The 18,320-nt window shown below is 57.5% G+C and overlaps 1 protein-coding gene across 1 annotated transcript; it reads right to left on the reverse strand.

The window, feature by feature from the left end:
* Positions 1 to 10,954: 10,954 nt before the first annotated feature.
* SIX5 (SIX homeobox 5) lies at positions 10,955 to 16,714 on the reverse strand. The gene is made up of 2 exons (XM_032798003.2): positions 14,667 to 16,714; positions 10,955 to 14,080 (listed from the first exon to the last, which is right to left on the reverse strand). The coding sequence occupies exons 1-2, from the start codon at positions 15,829 to 15,831 to the stop codon at positions 13,491 to 13,493; spliced, it is 1,755 nt and encodes a 584-aa protein (XP_032653894.1). The 5' UTR covers positions 15,832 to 16,714; the 3' UTR covers positions 10,955 to 13,490.
* Positions 16,715 to 18,320: the final 1,606 nt, after the last annotated feature.

The raw sequence follows: 18,320 nt of genomic DNA on the forward strand, positions 1-18,320 counted from the left end.
ATGCTGGGAAATATAGTTCTTTCCCTGCTCCAGGGCTGGTTCTATAGGCAGGGAGCTAACCAAGGAACTACAGCTCCCAGGGCCCCCTGTTGGTTCTCAGCTCCCAGGCTTGATCCCTGCTAGCTGCCGCCCCTGCAAATGGGCTGCCCCAAGCAGCTGCTTGCTTTGCTCGTGCCTAGAGCCGCGCCTGCCAGGGATCACTCACACCCCTTGCAGTCTCTGTCCTTCCTTCCACTGTCTTTCAGTAGCCTGGGGGTGGGTGGGGGTGGAGAAGCTCTCTCTTTAGCCAGCTGAAGACATAATGGGAGTGTGTGTCTCTCCCATGGGTTTAAATAGACTCTCTCTTGTGGGTGGAGACCCCCTTCCTCGCTCCTATGCAAAGTCCAGCTCCAAGATGGAGTTCTGGAGTCACCTGGGCCAGTCACATGTCCATGCATGACTCACAGTCTTTACAGGCAGAAGCCATTGTCCACACGGAATCTTGTACGGCTCCAGGAAGACTTCTTATGTGGATTGGAGCGTTCCAAGATGCATTGTTCCCTAAGTGCTTCCTGCTCGGCTACTTAACCTTGCAAATTCCTTCCTAAAGATCCTGACCAAATGCCTCACGCAGCTTACTTAGAAATCATGCAAGTATACAGCCAGTGTTCTTAACCTCAGATACAAAATGATATAGGTGTACAAATAGGATGACTAGATTCAGTAGATCATAACCTTCACAGAGATATGTTACATGGCACAGGCAGCACAAAACATATTCCAGTTATGTCATATTCCCATAAAGCATTATGGGGTACAGCGTCACAGCTGTCATCACTCAAGAAAGAGATCCTGGGGTCATCATGGCTAGATCTCTGAAAGCATCCACTCAATGTGCAGCGGCCGTCAAAACAGCAAACAGAATGTTGGGAACCATTAGGAAAAGAAATAGAGAATCAGACAGAAAATATCATAACGACACTATATAGATCCATGGTACGCCCATACCTGGAATCCTGTGGACAGTTCTGGTTGTCTCAGCACGAAAAAGATACGTTCAGAGATGGGCAACAAAAAGGGGCTGAAACAGCTTCCATATGAGGAGAGATTAAAACGCCTGGGACTATTCAGCTTGGAAAAGAGACTACTGAGGATATGACAGAGGTCTATAAAATCTTGACTGGTTGGGGTGGGGTGACGAACTGTTATTTACCCCTTCACATAACAAGAACTAGGGATCACCCAATGAAATTAATAGGCAGCAGGTTGAAAACAAACAAAAGGAAGTATTTCTTCACACAACGCACAGTCAACCTGTGGAACTCATTGCCAGGGGATGTTGTGAAGGCCAAAAAGTATACTGTTTTAACCCAGTTATGAGATCAGTTCCTGAAGGACAGGTCCCTCCGTGGCTATTAGCCAAGACGGTCAGGGATGCAACTCCATGCTATGGGTGTCCCTAAATCCATTAGAAGCTGGGAATGAGCGAGAAGGGCTGAATCACTTGGTGATTACCTGTTCTGTTCATTCCCTCTGAAGCACCTGGCATTGGCCACTGTTGGAAGACAGGACACTGGGCTAGATGTTCTCTTAGGAGCTAGGCATATCAGGAGCTCTGGGGGCAAGCATAACAAGTTTTCAGACGTAATGAGGCCAGAAAGGACCATTCTGATCATCCAATCTGACCCCCCAGTGATTCCGGCCTCCAGCCCATAGCTTACTGTTGAGCTAGATTTCCTAGAACAACACCCAATCTTCATTTAAAGACCCTCAGTGATGAAGAATCCCCCCTCCCCTGTCCCTGCATCAGTCGTTCGGAGCGTGAGAGTTATTTCTCATCCCTGTTACATGCTGGCACCTTATTTCCAGTCTGAATTGATCTCACTTCAGCTGCAGCCACTGGATGGCCTCTGTCTTGGTCAGCTAAATTGGCGAGCCCTCTGCACTCGGGCATGTCCCCAGGCAAGTGCTGAAAGACCAGGATTAAGGCACCTCTGAACTTCCCTTGGATAATCTAAATACACTGAGTTTCCTTCCCATCAGAAAAGTTGCACTGGTCACCCCAGGACATAGTTTTTCCAGTCCAGGATCCTGCCAGTATGAAGAGGGAGTGTGGGCCATGCACTAGGACTCAGGAGAGCTAGGGTCTGTTCCAGGATGTACCGCTTGCCTGCTGGGTGACCTTGACCAAAATCCTTCCCCACTCTGTGCCTCAGTTTCCCCACCCAGCCTTTGTCTAATTAGCGTAAGCTGTTTGGCGCAGCGACCTTCTCTCAATCTGTATCTGTGCGGCACCCAGTGGAACGGGCCCCATATCTTGGTCACTGTTTGCCTGTTCAGTGCCTGGCACAATGGGGCCCTGATCTTTGTCACCATGTGTCTGTGCAGCACCCAGCGCGACGGGGCCCTGATCTTGGTTGGGGACCTCTAGGTACCACTGAAAAACACCTAATAAAATCCAATACCAGCACAGGGATGTCACCACCTATTAACAGAGGGACGCAACAAGGGTTTGCCTCTAGTCTAACCAGCAGGCTCGAGAGAGCCCAGATAACAAGCATCGAAATGATGCTACGTTGGACTGGTCATGTCAGCCACATGGATGCCAACATAATCCCCCGCCAGCTTCTGTATGGTGAGCTCTCCCAGGGCATCCGGCATATAGGTCGTCCACGGAAACGTTACAAGGACACCATCAAAGCCAATCTGCAGTACAGCAGTATAAACCTAGGGACCTTGAGGACGCCACCAGCGACAGAACACAGCGAAGTGCAACAGTCAGAAATACCAGCATCACCTTTGAGGAAGACCGCTGCTGGCGTCTACACGAGGCACGTGAATGACATCACAGAGCACCAGCAGCGCACAACCCATTGACCGTGAACTTCCCATGCACCATCTGCAGCAAAATGTGCACCTCTAGAATTGGCTTGTACAGTCATCATGAGACCAACAACAGATGATCTGCACAGATTTGTCATCATCAGGGCAAGGGACTGCCAAGAACCAGCAGGTGGCGCTGGGGGAGCACACGTCTGTCCCATCAGCATCCCTGGGCACTGGGCTCTTCCTTTCAAAGCAGGCAGCCAGCGTTAGCCTTGGGCTCCCTGCCTCAGTTTCCACAACTGTGAAAAGGGGGAGGCCAAAGTCTGCCTGCCTCTTGGGGGTGTGTGGGGGATGGTTAATGCTTGTGAGCAGCATTTGTAATACTAGCGAAGAGCCGAGTGAGCTGAAAATCCTGAGCAGCCTTCAGATATGGTGGGGGGGGAATCCTGAGCAGCCTTCAGATATGGGGTGGGGGGTGCTGCTTTGACACACAGATTCTCCTCCCCGCCCCACCCCCATTTGTATAATCCCCCAGCACCTCGCTATGCAGCAGTCTGGCATGCCCTCACCTTGCCAGCACCCACAGAGCAAGGCCCCCTGCCCCGCCCCTCACATCATGCCATGTAGGTGTCAGACACCCCCCCACACACACACATACACTTCTGATCAACTGGCCTGCCCCCGCTCTGCACTGGTACAATGCTCCTGGGCCCGCGAGGGCACTTGGTTGGATTCACGCAATGAGAGGCGCAGGGCTGCTGGTGTCATTCCCCGTGGAGCATGGGGATGTGTAAGTGTCCGGGCTGGAAACAGGATCTTGGGACAGGAAGCAGGAAAAGCTGGTGCAGTGGGTCAGTCAGGGGACAAGCACATTTCTGGGGCTTGTGCTAAAATTGCTGTCTCCCAGAGCTGCGCCCAGCAGCGATGGAGATGTCCCATCCGCATCCATCCTTCTAGCTCATCCTCATTTGGGGCAGGGCCCCTTGTTGCCCCATCCCAGCCCCCAGGAGCAGTGGGGCACCAGCATGGTGGTGGATGGCCTGGCTCAGCTCATATCTCCTCCCCGGCCCAGCTGACCCTGGTCAAGGGGCATTTGCACCGCATCTGCTATTTGCCCATGGCCTTGGAGACACGGGCCACCGAACTCCTGGCTGGAGAGGAGCTCCACCCAGCCCACAGTGCAGAATCCAAGGGGGCTTGGAAAAGGGTGGGCATCCTTGTGCTGTTCTGTGGCTAGGCAGATGCCTCCTCCACACGCCCCATGCTGTGGATTCCAGGGATGTGTCCCAGCCTGTTGCTGGAAATTGTATCCATCTGGCTGGAGGATTCAAGAAATGGCTCCCAGAGCCTTGCTCCCAGCTGGTTGGGGGACGCTCTGGTTCTCTCCAAGCCATGCTTGCGCTCCCTGGCTCCAGAGAGCATCCCCCACGTACATGGCCAGGGGGATCAGTTGCAGATCAGCCTACACGGGCTGCAGCTGCACCCAGCCATTGGCCACCCAGGTGGGGGCCAGGAGAGATCACGTGAGAGAGAGAGACAGACACACAGGTGTGGAGGGGAGGTTGATGTGTGGAAACAGATGATAACCTTTCACAACAACTGCAACTGAAGAGAGATTTAACCCTAGCCCAGCTATCCAGAGAGCAAAGCAAGCTGGGCTGGGAGACAGCAAACCCTAGAGCAACGTGACAAACCTGAAACTAGCTTAGAAACTGTAAACAGACATGCCAGTTAAAAGTCATTATCACAAAACCCCTGAGGCAAGGAGAGAGCACTTTCAGCTCAGGGGGATAAATTCCAGCTGAGGTGTGGAAAAAGTTATATCCCAAGAGATGATGCATGTCCAACCAGAGGCGCACAGTGTAATAAATGCATGAAAGATGGACATTTTGCAGCTGTTTGCCACACCAAACCAATCAGGGAGTTGACTCAAATTACAGACAATCAAGAGCCATTGTTTCTGGGATCTATCACTAGTGATGGCATAGAGCCTGCCTAGAAAGTGAGACTGAATACTCATGGCAAGACTATTGACTTTAAAATTGACTCAGGAGCTGACATCACAGTCATCTCAGAAGGGACTTATAATCACCTTTGACTCCTCCCAGACCTAAAGTCACCTGACGCAGCTCTGAACTGCAGGGGACAGTTCACCACAGAAACAACTTACAGAGACAAAAATGTTGTGTTTAGAGTGGGATGAAAGGATCAAAGACCCAGCGGCAGCGTGGCAGTCATGATGGGCCTAGCGAGGAGGGTGGAAGAACTCAACGGAGTATTTGATGATATTGGGCTTTTGAAAGGAGATCCAGGACAAATCAACTCAAGAGACAATGCTGAACCATCCAATGTATGAACACCTCTACCAGACAGATCATGGAAGAGATTAACTGCAGATTTATGTAAATTCAGAGGATAGCGTTTTGTGGTTGTTGTGGGCTGTTTTTCCAGGTATATAGAGAGAACGTCCTTGAAAGACGTAACATGTCGCAGTGTTATCAAGAAACTGACGTGCCTGTTCGCTTCCTTTGGCATTCAAAACAACCAGCGATGGACAAAGAACCACAAAGCGCCGCAGGAGAATTTACGTCATTCCACATGAAATATGATTTTGATCATATTCCCAGCAGCCCACATTACCCACAAGCGATGGAGAGGCTGAGAGAGTTGGACAGACAGCCAAGGAAATCCTACTTCAGGATGATCCATTCCTTGCTCTTCTGAGTTACAGATCAACACCAACAGCAGCTACTAGATCCAGTCCCGATGGGAAGACAACTCAGAGCTACTGTTCCAACTTAGGTTCTTTTCCAGTCTTCAAAGTGGCCAGACACGCAGAGAGTAGCCAAATCGCATGAAACGGCTAAAAGAGCTCACCAACACGTTTATAACAGACGTCACTCAGTTAGAGAACTGCCCGCTCTAGAACCTGGTGGCCATGTTCGTGTCAAACTGGATGGAGAAAAAGGATGGAGAACTCCAGCTGACTTAAAGAAAAATAATTCAGCATCCAGGTCATAGGTGATTGAGACCAACAGTGGAGACATCAACAGACACTGTCAACTCTGACAGTTAGTTCCTCAGGAAGAACTATCGGCAGAGCTAACTCTGCCGATAGTGGTTGCAGGACAAGACAACAACTCCTCAAGATTTCCAAATCGACCACGATCCGTCGTTGCAACTGCTGGCCAGCCAGGTGGCCGAGTCGTTCTGCGTTCAGGTCTTGTAACTAGAAAACCAGCAGGATTGAGAGAGACGTGACAGACTCAGCTAGGGTGACCAGATGTCCTGATTTTATAGGGACAGTCCTGACTTTGGGTCTTTTTCTTATATAGGCTCCTATTAGTGCCCACCCCCTGTCCTGATTTTAACACTTGCTGTCTGGTCACCCTAGACTCAGCTGCGGTGAACGGCACCTACAGCGTGATGGTGTAAATAGTAAAAACAACAAGGAGTCCTTGTGGCACCTTAAAGACTAACAGATTTATTTGGGCATAAGCTTTCGTGGGCTAGAACCCACTTCGCATGGTAGGAAGGGAGATGGAATGGGATGTTAAGCTGTATTGTGTTGGGCAGCCACTAGGTGGTGCTGCATGTCACATACCATATTGAAATGAACCCAAGCTGCAGCTGATATTTTGGGATCCAAGGATGGGCACAGCCCGGGTGTGGGCACGAGGGCCAGGGCCAGGCCACAGCTGGGACAGGGACATGATGGGCAGCTTCCAGCCCCGCCCACCCCTGCCAGGTTGAACCGCCAGGGGGCACGCGCCCACCCTACTGCGGCCCCAGGTACGTGGGTGCAAGACACTGCCAGGTGTATGGGAGAGGCAGGCTCATATCACACACACACACACACAGCACCATCCCAGCCAATGCACACCCCTGCACAACCCACACAAACACCCACATCCACAGAATATGCACCTCCCCAATACCCCCACATGCGCACAACACACACATTTCCACAATACTTCCCACAAGCACATAATGCACACACCTCCACAACACTCCCCACCCCACCCCCCAACACCCTCCCACCACATGCACTTAGTGTGCACACCCCACAACATCCCCTATACACCCACAACATGCACATTGCACACTCCCTCAACTTACACAGACTCATACGACAGGCACACAGCCACAGAGTGCACACACCCAAAACAGCCCTCTACACAACTCTCACACAGTGCGCACACCTCCACACAATTAACACGGAGCATACAACCACAATATCCTACTATACAACTCTCACCCCCACCCCTCCACCCAACCCACAAAGTCCCTACGTAACACAGGCACCCACAATGGCAACACAAACACTTGTGCACCTGCAGCGCGCACACCACACAGCACAATATGCCCGAACGTCTACGCAACTCACACAGCCCACTCCCAACACAGGTACCTGCAAACCCACCCTCCACAACTTGCACAACACAGGCACCAGTGCACCCACATTCCCAGTCACACAGCATGAAATCCAGTGCCCAGATGGAGTCCAGCATGCACCCCCCACTCAGAATACGTCCCTGTGTATGGACAACACACAACCCCATGGCACCACGACACAGGCATCCCACACGACACACATGCACCACAAACCCTAGTGCCCACAACACATGCATCCCCACTGCACACCCCATCACACACAACATCTCTACAACAGCTACCCCCCTACAAAACATACAACCCTTGTGTTCCCCCCTCACTCCTGTAAGAAACGCACAACACAGACCCAAGGACCCACAACTCCCCCTTCCCCCGCACCACAAAACACAGGTACCCACCCATACATGACACACACACCCACCCACGTTTCCAGAGTCTCAGACTATGGGCTGATAGCTGTAAGCCAGGGGCTTGAGCCCGAAGTGGGGGCAGCTCTGTAGAGGGGTGATGGGGGACTTGCGGGAAGGAGGCTACCTGGGGTGGATAAGGAGGTGCAGGGAGGGCAGGCCCAGCGGGATGGAGGGTGGGAGGGCGCGGGAGCAGTTGGCCGGTTCTCTAGCCTGATTTGGAGCTCAGGGCTGCTGGGTGGCCCTGCAGAGGGTGGGGGTGGAGGGCATACCGGGGGGGGTGCATGTAGGAAGGTCATGCGTTGTGTGCAGGGTGTACGGGGAGGGTCATGTGGGTGGGGAGGGAAGGTTGTGCAGGGTGGGAGGGGCACGTGATGTGGGGTGCACATGGTGTGTGGGCAGAGCTTGTGCAGTGTGTGCATGGGGGCGTTCGTGCAGTGGGGGAGTGTTGGGGGAGGGGTCGTGCAGTGTGTGCATGGGGGGTTGTGCGATGGGGAACTGTATGGGGGGACTGTGTGGGAGGGTCATGCCATGTGTGTGCATGGGGGTTGTGTGGGGAGTATCATGTAGTGTGGGGGGGTCATGCAGTGGGGTGGTTGTGTGGTGGGTGTGCGTACATGGGGGGATTGTGCAAAGGGTGTCATACGATGTGTGTGGAGGGGGGTTTGGAGGGGTGGTCACGTGGCGTGTGGGGGGGTGTCATGCTGTGTGTGTGGAGGGGTATTGTGGGGGGGGTGTCATGTGGTGTGTGGGGAGTTGGGCATGGTGTGTGTGTGGTGTGTGGGGGGGGTTCTGCATTGGAGGGTAGGTATGGGTGTCATGTAAGGGGGGAGATCAATTCCTGGTGCTCACGTCCCATAAGCCAACCTGACCAGGCCCAGCAGGGGCAGCACCCGTGATCCCTGGATGGGTGGTTAGGGGGGCCAAGGATCCCATTTTAGCCTAGAATCAGGGCAACAGTTAGAGGGTGCAGCCGGTGGGCAGGTTCCCGGCAGGGCTCAGGGTCCCATGGAGCTGTCAGCGCTCACCAGCCCACGACCCGGCTGCTCTGGCTGGGAAGAGGAGACTGCGCATCCTGGCTTGAGAAACCGAAGTGGGCAGAGAGGTTGGAGAGGAGCTGGGTGCTGGGAGAACCTCCTCCGCTCCCAGAGTTGGGGCGAGAACCCAGGAGTCCTGGCCCCCAGCCCCCGCCCCAGCGCTGTGAGGCCCTTGCCTGTGCCATGCTGGGCTAGCACCATCCCCGCTGGGGACCATGCAGCAAGAGGGGCAGGTGGGCAGCGCTCGGCACAGCAGGGCCAGGTGCTGATAACACCCATAGGAAGGGCCCAAGGCCTCCGCCCAGTCCCAGCAGCTTCACTGACAGCCCCAGGCCCCTGCACCAGGTGCCCTCTGCCCTTTGACTGAGGGAACCCTCCGGGTGCTGTGCCACCCCAGTGTGGAGCTCTGAGACCAGCAGTGCCCTGCGGGCCAGGGCGTCTCTGGGGACCCTGGCCCCGGGACTTCCCCACTTGCTGCCAGGAGGGTGCAGTGCATGGATCTCAGCCCTCTGCACTCCCCTCCGATGCCCCCCAGCCCTGCTCCCCTCTGCATCCCTCTTCTCCTCCTCTGTGCCCCCCATTACCCCCCAGCCCTGCGCCCCTCTGCACCCCACAGCACTGCTCCCTTCTGCACCACGCAGCCCTGCTCGTCTGAGCTAGCCAGAGAGCTGGCAGTTCTATCCCACCCAGGGGTGTCACCCACTAGCTGGCACCCAGGGGACCAGTATTTGGCCAGAAAACACCAAGGACACAAACTTGACCCATGTCCATCACCTCAGGCCAATGTTGGGCTGGAGGGGTCTCGCCAGGCCCCCGTATCCAGCTTCCCCCCACCCCTGGGAACGTTTAGATTGTGTCCCGCAAACCCTCCAGTGGCAGCGTCTCACCCCAGGGTGGAGGGGACCACAGCTGGGAGGGAGTTCCCCTGAAGAGCAAAGGCCCAAGGATCGAGCAAGGCTAATGAACAGCACTGGGGGGAGAGTGGCCCTCCCAAATCCTGGCCTACCATGCTAGGCACGCGGCCAAACGAGCTGGAGCAGCGGGAGGAAGGCGACACGGAGGCGAGTCCAAAAACCGCACACGCCCTCGGATTTACCATGTCAGCAGTCTGGGGCCGGAAGCATCGGCTCTGGCGTTTGTACAGCCCCTAGCGCCATGGGGGGGGAGCTTCTCCACACCCTGCGCTCCAAGGCACTATCATAATGCACCTCCTCACACCAAGCAGGCTGTGCCCGCCTCTGGGCCACTGTGAGGCAGCGAGTGCCTCTCACCCCCGCCCAGCCAGGCCTGCGGTACTGTAAAGCGAAGCCACTTGCCTGGGGAGGTTGGTGTCCGGCTGACTCCTGACTGCGGAGAGGGGGCCTGACTCGGCCTTGCTTCCCCCGCCCTGCTCCTTGTGGATCCCCGTCACATACACACACGCCTGGGCGAGTCGCAGCAGACGTTCTCCGTGCAGTAACAAAGCCAGGCCCTTGCACCCAGCAACGCTGCCCGACGGGTGCAGATCCAGCCGGGGTGGGGCCAGGTGGTTCAGTGCTGGACACGGGGGACACTCTGGCTAGAGCCTTGGGAGCGGCCCAGTGCAGGAGGCTACATGCAGGTTTAGGGCCACAGGCTCCAGGGCCAGACCCCCCCACCCCCAACCAGTTCAACAAACAGGGTGAGGCACAGGGAAGCGTGGCCTGGGTGACAGAGCCGAGAGGGCGGGGGCAGAGGAGAGAAGGCTGGTGATGTCGGACCAACGTGTGATGCTGCAGCCACAGCCGGGGGAGCAAGAGGCCAGGCCCCTTGGTGCCACTCAAGCTGGGGGGCTAATGGCCAGGGTGTGCTGGCACCATACAAGATGGAGGCCATGGGATACAGTGGGGGTTGCTGAGGGACGAGGCCTGCTGGTGCCGCTCAACATGGAGACAACGCCCAGCTGGGAGGTTGAGTGAGGAGGTCATGCGCGGCAGTGGAAGGGGACCCAAGGAGGCAGCTGCTGCCAGGTACCCTGACACCCCCCACCAGGGCCATCTCTAGCCATTTCGCTGCCCCAAGCATGGCGGCACGCCGCTGGGGGCGCTCTGCCGCTCGCCAGTCCCGCGGCTCCGGTGGACCTCCCGCAGGCGTCCCTCCGGATGCTCCACTGGAGCCGCAGGACCAGCAGACCCTACACAGGCACGCCTGCAGGAGGTCCACCGGAGCCCACCTAATGCCCTCCTGGCAACCGGCAGAGCACCCCCCGCGGCATGCTGCCCCAAGCATGCGCTGAGCCCTGAAGCCAGCCCTGCCCCCCACACTCCCAAACCCAGGCAGCAGCAGGCCGTGTTATATAGAATATAGATATATTTATGGATATACAAATTTCATACAGTACCAGGATGGATGGATGGACGGACAAACAGACACGCAGAGAACTACGTTAAAAAAAAAAACCCAACAATAATAATGTACAGGGACGATGACAGAAGCTTCTTCAAAAAAAAAAAAAAGAATCTCGGGTAGAAATGATTGTTCCTCACAAAAAAAAAAAAAATTGTAGCAAAATGGTGAAAATAATAATAGTGAGATGCACTAGTACCTGGTGAGAGGAGCTGGGGGAAGGGTGGGACAGAAGGCAGCACCCCAAGATTCAAGTGTCCAGTCTGGGTCCCTCCGCACATAACCATAGTGCACAGGTGGAGGGGGAAGGAGAGGAACCACTGGTGCCACCCCTCTGGCTTTCCAGACAGAGCTGACCGCCCTCGGTTTGTTTGTCTTCAACAGGCAGAGAAATCCAGAAGGCTCATGGGAGGCCAGGGTGCAGGAGCCCATGGGCACCACAGTGAGGACAACTTTGAGGAGTCACAACGGAAGCTCTGGATTTCGAGGATGAGGAACAGGGGAAGAGGAGAGGACGACAGGGGAGCCGGTCCCAGAAGATGACAAAGACTGAAAAACCACAAAGAGCAGCTTGTTCCGTGGTGGGTCCAAGAGAAGCCAGCTGCTCCAAGGAGTGGGAACCCATCCCAGTGTGGATCTAGAATCTAGAAGCTCCATGAAGCTGGGATCCATTCAGATGATGATATAGAACCCTGGAAGCTCCATGGGGTGGGAACCCATTATGATGTGGTTCCAGTTGCACTGTGGAGGATCCAGTTTCAGTGTGGCTCTAGAACCTGGTGGTTTTCTTGTGGGGGCGGGATCCCATATTGCCATGGATCAAGAAACTGGCTACTCCACGAGGCAGAGTTCCCATCAAGACATGGATCTAGAATCCAGTAGCTCCATGGCAGGGGAAAGCTTCTATCCCAATGTAGGTCTAGAAACTGGGCACTCCATGGGGCAGGGATCCCATTCTGATGTGTATTTAGAACCCAACAGCTTCATGGTGGCAGACAGATCCCACTCCAGTGTGGCACCAGAATCCAGTTACTCCATGGAGCAGCAATCCCAGTCTGGCACAGATCTAGAACCTGATTACTCCATCCGGCTGGGATCTGATCTGGTGTGGATCTGGGACATGGGGGTCCCACTCTGCTGTGGATCTAGAACCTGGTTGTTCCACAGGGGGAGGGATCCTGTCCTGCGGTAGATCTGGAACCCAGGCATCGTGTGTGGAGAGGACCCCGTACCAACATGGCTCTCCAGTCGCTCTGTAGTGTGATTTCGGGGAGTCCAAAGCCTTCAACCAGTCCTATGTACCCCCTCTAATTAACCCCACCAGGCTGGCGGGAAACGCGGCCTCGGCTGGCCAAGGCAGGAGTGGCCACTGCTCCGACGTAGTGAAGGTTTACAAAAGTTAAATGCACTTTATTTTTTAATATAAAAGGTTCAGCTTGTGGGGTGTTTATCCTCCTGCTGGAAGAGCGATTCAAAAAACAGTGAGACCATTAAATACAGGTGGGGCGAGGCACCCCGGGGTGACGGTCCCAGGCACGCTGGAATTACGCAGCAGGATTTGCTCCTTCTAAAAATATATAATTTTTATATATAGATAAAAATTCTTTCACGTAAAAAATAAGAAGTCAGGTCAGCTAGTTTGTAGTGTCTAGGAGTGGAAGGGGGGAACTGTGAAATTCGGGGGAGTAATTAGGGATGACTTTGGATTTCATTCTTCACATTCACACGCAGCCCCACTGGCGTCACTCCGGCAGCCTAACCAGGGCAAAAGTGACCCCGATACTTCCTGCCCCGTACACATGGGGAGCTGGCATAGAGGGCAGATTGGGGGTGTGGCTATTCACTGCCCCCCAGGGCCCACAAGAAGCGTGGCTGGGAAGGACGATGGGGAACCCCAGGGCAGGACAGAGGAGCAGGGCCCCAGGCCCCAGAATTTTCTTCCACCAGAAAACAAGTCAGTGGTTCCTGCAGCGACCGACGAGACCTGGGGTCTGATCAGCAGCTGCCCCAGAAACCCTGCTCCCTTAGCACCAAGACCCCCCTGCGCCGTGCGGCTCCCAAACCCTGCTCTGGGAAGACGCTTAGTGTTTCTAGGAAAGAGGGGGCAGGAGCAGGGGGAGATCCTGCAGCCCATTAATGCCTGCTTTTCTCCTGCCCGCTCTAAGCCACAACAGCTGACACCCGCTTCCTGGGGGCTTGGCGCTTGCCTGGCCAGAGCCACATTCCCTCCCAAGTTTGGAATTGTAGTGTTTGGTCATGGCACCCCCCAGATGCAGCCACGGATCTGGCACCGCCCAACTTCCCAGAGCCTTTCAGGCGCCCGCAGCGCCAGGCCCCCTGGCAGCAGGATCTGGGGCGAGGGCTCTACACATGTCTGAGAGTTTGGATCTGAGGCACCGGGGGCAGCAAAGGCACGGAGGAGCCGAGACCTCCCCCAGGAGGTGGCGCCCTGGTCCCATCTCACGCCCCACCGTCAAGCCTCTTACAAGTCCAGGGGCTCCTCCACGGGCACTGACTGAAGCTGGGTCAGCACCTTCTCGTCCGAGTCGAGGCCCTCGGGATCCAGGGGGTCGCTGGCTGAGCTGCCCAGCAGCAGCCCCTCGCCCTCGGGCAGCAAGAGGCCGCTCGGCTCCGTGCCATCCAGCACCTCCACTGCTCCCTTCTCCATCTCGAAGAGCCCCTCGGTGCCAGCTGCTTGCATCTCCATGCCCGCCGAGCCAGGCCATGCCGCCGGCTGAGGCAGCGGGGACAGCACGAGGCCCTCCTGGGGGAAGTTCGAGAGGACGGCAGGCTGACGGCCGGCCACACCGTCCGCCCCGAAAGCCAAGGCCGGTTGGCCCGCCCCGGCGCCCTCGGAGTTCACGGGCCCTGGGATGGGGGTGCTGGTGCCGGTTAGGGGCGCCGTTTCTTGCTTGATGGGCAGGGCCAGGCTGCTGGCGGGGGCGGAGAGCACCGGGGACATGAGCATGGTGGCCGGGAAGGTGGCAGTCAGGATAAGCTTGCCCTGCTGGAGTGTCATGCCCGTGAGGATAGTGCCACCGCCCGGCACTGGGTTTGTCAAGAGGAAGTTCCCTGCAGAGGAGAGAAGAGGGGTGGGGGGGAAACCCACAGGCCTCAGATGGGCGGGTGTCATCATCCCCATTGTACAGCTGGGGAGACTGAGGAGAATGGAGCAGAAAGCACTAGCCCACGGTCACCCACTGACCCCCCCCACAGCCAGTCCTGAACCCGGACCCTGGGAGAGACATGGGGTCTCGGTGGGAAGACTTGGGGTCTCCCCCAACCCTCCGGGACCTTGTCCCACGGTTTAGCACCCTCTCCCGCCCCCCCCCCCCCCCCACCTCAACACCGACAGCCCCAGGCCTCCCTCTGCTTCGTGGGTGCTCCAAAATAATCTCCCCAGGGGCCCGGGTCCACAACTCCACCCCCCCTTCTCTGGGATACATGGAACTGTCCCAACCCCCCACCACCTCTCCCCAGCCCTCTGGTCCTTCCTCTAGTCTTCTCTGCCCCACCCCCCGTGCACACAGCCCCCAAACCCACCCGGCCAGGGCACAGGCCCCGATCCTCCTCCAGTCATTTCGATTGCGCTCCCCTGGCCAGGGCGAACGCAGCCAGCTCCCCCCTCCTGCCCCCAGCGTGGCACCTGCTGGAGTACCTGGCGCGCCAGCGGGCAGCTGCAGCGTGGTCACGCCCATGTTGGCGTTGATGAGTTGCACGTTGCTCTGCCCCACGGTCCCGCCGGCCGCTGGCGCAGTCCCCACCTTGAGTGGGGCGGCACTGGCTAGGATCTGGATCGGCCCCACCCCCTGCTGCAGCGTCACCACCTGCGACGTGGGCACCACTTGCGGGAGCGAGATGAGCTGAGACCCCTGGGGCACCGACACCAGCTGTGGGGCGGGGCCCCCCTGGGGCACTGAGTACACCTGGGTGGGTGAGAGCGGCACCATCTGGGGAGGGGATAGCACCGGGGTGCCTGCTGCCGGCTGGGACAGGGGCACTACTTGAGAGGGAGGCGAGACCTGGGAGATGGGGATCAGGGGCGGGGCAGGGACGTGGACTACAGCGGGCACTGGGGCGCCCTGAGCTGGCCCCGGGATGGGCGAGGTGAGGGCGGGGAAGGACAGCAGGGGAGAGCCCTGGAGAAGTGGGGTGGCAGCCGGAGGAGGCGATGTCACGGGCAGGGCCTGGCCGGGCTGAGAACTAGGCACCACTTGGGAAAGGGAGACAATCTGGGAGCCAGAGGCCACCGGCTGGGGGAGCGCTGGGGCTGGGCAGGGGGCTTCCTCGCCCGACGGCACCACCTGCGGCACTGAGCCGGCCGGCGTGGTAAGCAGCGCCCCCTTTGGGTCGGATGCGGCCGGGGGCAGGGGAAGGAGCATGGGCACCTCGGACAGGGCCCTTACGGCCTGGCTTTCCTCTGTCTTCACCTCCCCGGTGCCCGGGCCGAGCACCAGGGAGGGCAGCGCCTCCCCGGCTTCCGCCTTGATGTCAGGCCTGGCCGAGGAGGCCGTTGGTGACTCCAGGCCGGCGCCAGGCGGGGTCTTGGCCCCCCCCAGGGCGGCGCCGTTGAGGAGCACGGGCGGGGTGGACGCCACGGGGCTCAGGGTGATGGTTTGGCTGTCGCCCAGCGCCAGCCCGTTGATGAGCACCCCGCCCGGTGCCTGAAGCACGGAGCCGCCGTTCAGCAGCATGGCCTGCGGGCCGGACGTGGTGATGAAGTTGCCGTTGAACAGGATGGACGAGGCCCCGGAGCAGGCCCCGGCGGGTGCCGGCAAAAAGAGGTTCTTGGAGGCAACAGCCCCATCCGGCACGGCGGGCATCCCCACGGCCAGCTCCGTCTCTTCTGGCCCCCGGCTCAACTCGTCCTCCGTGCTAGGGTTCCCATCCGACTCGCTGCGGGGAGAGAGGGACCGTCAGGGGCGGGGGGTTCGCCAGAACTGTCACACACACACCCAGTTACTGCCTTTGCCCTCACCATAAAGAAGGCTGATATCCAGAGAACAATGAGAGAAAGCGTGGCCCAGTGAGTAGACCAGCCGACTGGGCCTTCAGAGACCAGCTCCGGCTTGCTAGGCGAGTCCCTTCCTCGCCCCGTGCCTCATTTTCCCCTTTATACAGTCAGACTGCCAGCTCCTGGGGGCAGGGCCTGCCTCTCACTCAAGGGCCAGTGAGTTTAACAGCACTGAAAGCTCCTGACCCTCCTGACTGCTCAATTACCTCGTTGCACAAACTTTCCCGGGGTCCCCAGGCTGCACCACATGTAGGAAAGTTTCCCAGGAAACCAAGAGTTCCCCATCCCCCTGGCAGAGTCCCAGCAGGACTGATTCCAGCCAGAGGGGGGCCCTCCGAGCCCGCATGGCCAGAGCCCGAGACCCCGCACGTCGGGTGGTGCTGTATAACACAGGCTATGAACCAGATCCTCAGCTGGGGTCAATCAGCGTCGCTCCACTGGAGTCTCTGAGGCTGTGCCAATCTCCCCCAGCCTAGGCTCTGGCCCCACAGACCTAGGGAAGGCAGCAGAGACCCAGCGCTAAATTCGTTGCAGGGTCTCAGAGTCACCCCCTCTCGGTCAGGCATCGGCCTCCCCGCCATGCGGCAGGGTACAAGGAGCTGCGACATGGAGATCCAGCTGTCCCAGGCCGCATCTCCAGCCCCGGGGGTTTGCACCAAGCCCCAGCCTCGTGGGACCCAGCTGCCCCCCGGTGGGACACCAGCACCGGCTGGAAGGTGAAATCACCTGGATGCCAGAGAGCTGGGGATGGAGGAAGGGGAGTCTCACATTTCACAACAAAGGGAGAGAGTTGGGAACAGCCCCCCCTCCCCTCATGGGGCAAGGCGGAAGGTCACCAAGACACCCCCTCCTTCTTGTATTGAGGGTGTATCTGGGAGGGGCTGCAATCCCTGTCCCCCTCCCCACCACCACTCTTCCCTCGGGAGCTGTGTGAGAAGGGCCCGGGTACAAGCATCGTGGGAGATGGGTTGGGGCATATGATTTTGAGGTGCACCTAGCTCTCCTTGGGGTGCCCCAGCACTGTGGAGGGATGCGTTAAGGTACATACGATTTGGGGATACACCTTGCTCTCATGGGGGGAGTCACAGCATTGTGGGGGGATGGTTTGGGGTGCACAGAATTTTGGGGTGCACTAGCTTTCTCTAGGGGCTCCCAGCACTGGCTTCTGACCCTGTAGGAAGATAAGTTGGGGGGGGTCTATCTATGAACATGTGGGGGGCTGCTGGCCTGTCCATGGGGAGAGATGGGAGGGGCACATGGGGTTTTGGGGTGCACCCTCCCAGCTCCTCTCCTGCCCATGGGTGAGATTTGGGGAGGGAAGCTGTGCCTCTTGCTGAGTGGTCTCAGTCCAGTGCACCCCACAATGGGGGGTCTGCTTGGGTGATTTGGAGGTGCTGTTACAGAGCGATTCCTGTGTCTATTACTGGGTGCCCTCCCACTGGAGGGATTGTGTTATTTTGGAGGGTCGCTCCAAAATCCTGGGGCTCCCCATCCACTCTCACCAACAGGGATTCTTCCTTTCCCTGGGATGACAGCTTCGGAGTTCCTATAGGTTCTTGGGGTCCCCCTTTCCCTGTAGCCAGGTGAGATATTGAGGTATGTGGGGACCTGGGATGCCTGCAAAGGGGGTTCCTCTTGCTGGGGTCCCCTTCACCCTATAAGGGGAAGCCTGCAAGAGGTCAGGGTCTCCCCTCCAACCTCCTGTGGGGGGTGCCTATGGGATCTAAAGGGGGGATGAATAGGATTGAAGGGGGATCCTTCCAAGGGTAGCTGGATAGGATCTTTGGGGGATGTAGCATCAAGCGGGGGTGCCTACAGAAGAGGGCTGCACAGGATGGGGTGCCTGCAGAGGAGAATCTGGGGCGGGGGGGAGGATGTGTAATTTCTAGAGGGGGATCCCTGCAGGGGTAGATTGTAGACAATCTGAGGGGTGCAGATAACCTGGGCTGTAGAGGAGCAGGGGGGTGGGCCCTGCAGGGGTAGACTGTATAGAATCTGGAGATCCCCCAGAGGGGAGATGGAAAGGATCTAGGAGTTGTAGGCTGGGGGAGGCCAGGTTCTCCCATGGGGAAGGGGGTGCTGCATGGGAAGTGTTTCCTGCAAAATTTTCCAGTACTGGGCTCTCAAGGGAGGAGGTGTCCCCCACTCACAGAGTTATGAGGTTCCTGTGGGGGGGTCTCGGGGGAGGGGAGCTCTGTCCAGGCTCTCAGGGGATCTCTGCAAGGGGGAGGTTGTCCAGGCTCTTGCGGGGGGGTCTCCATAAGGATGGCTGTTCGGGCTCTTGGGCGGGGGGTTCCC

Source organism: Chelonoidis abingdonii, chromosome 11 (genome assembly GCF_003597395.2).
Source record: "Chelonoidis abingdonii isolate Lonesome George chromosome 11, CheloAbing_2.0, whole genome shotgun sequence".
NCBI classification, from domain to species: Eukaryota; Metazoa; Chordata; order Testudines; family Testudinidae; genus Chelonoidis; species Chelonoidis abingdonii.

Bases quoted from the DNA above. Each gene is read 5' to 3' on its own strand.
- SIX5 (XM_032798003.2), bottom strand. From the start codon at position 15,831: ATGCCCGCCGTGCCGGATGGGGCTGTTGCCTCCAAGAACCTCTTTTTG. The intron at 14,081-14,666 runs GTACTCCAGCAG...TCTCCTCTGCAG, and splicing joins GCTGCCCGCTGGCGCGCCAG to GGAACTTCCTCTTGACAAAC.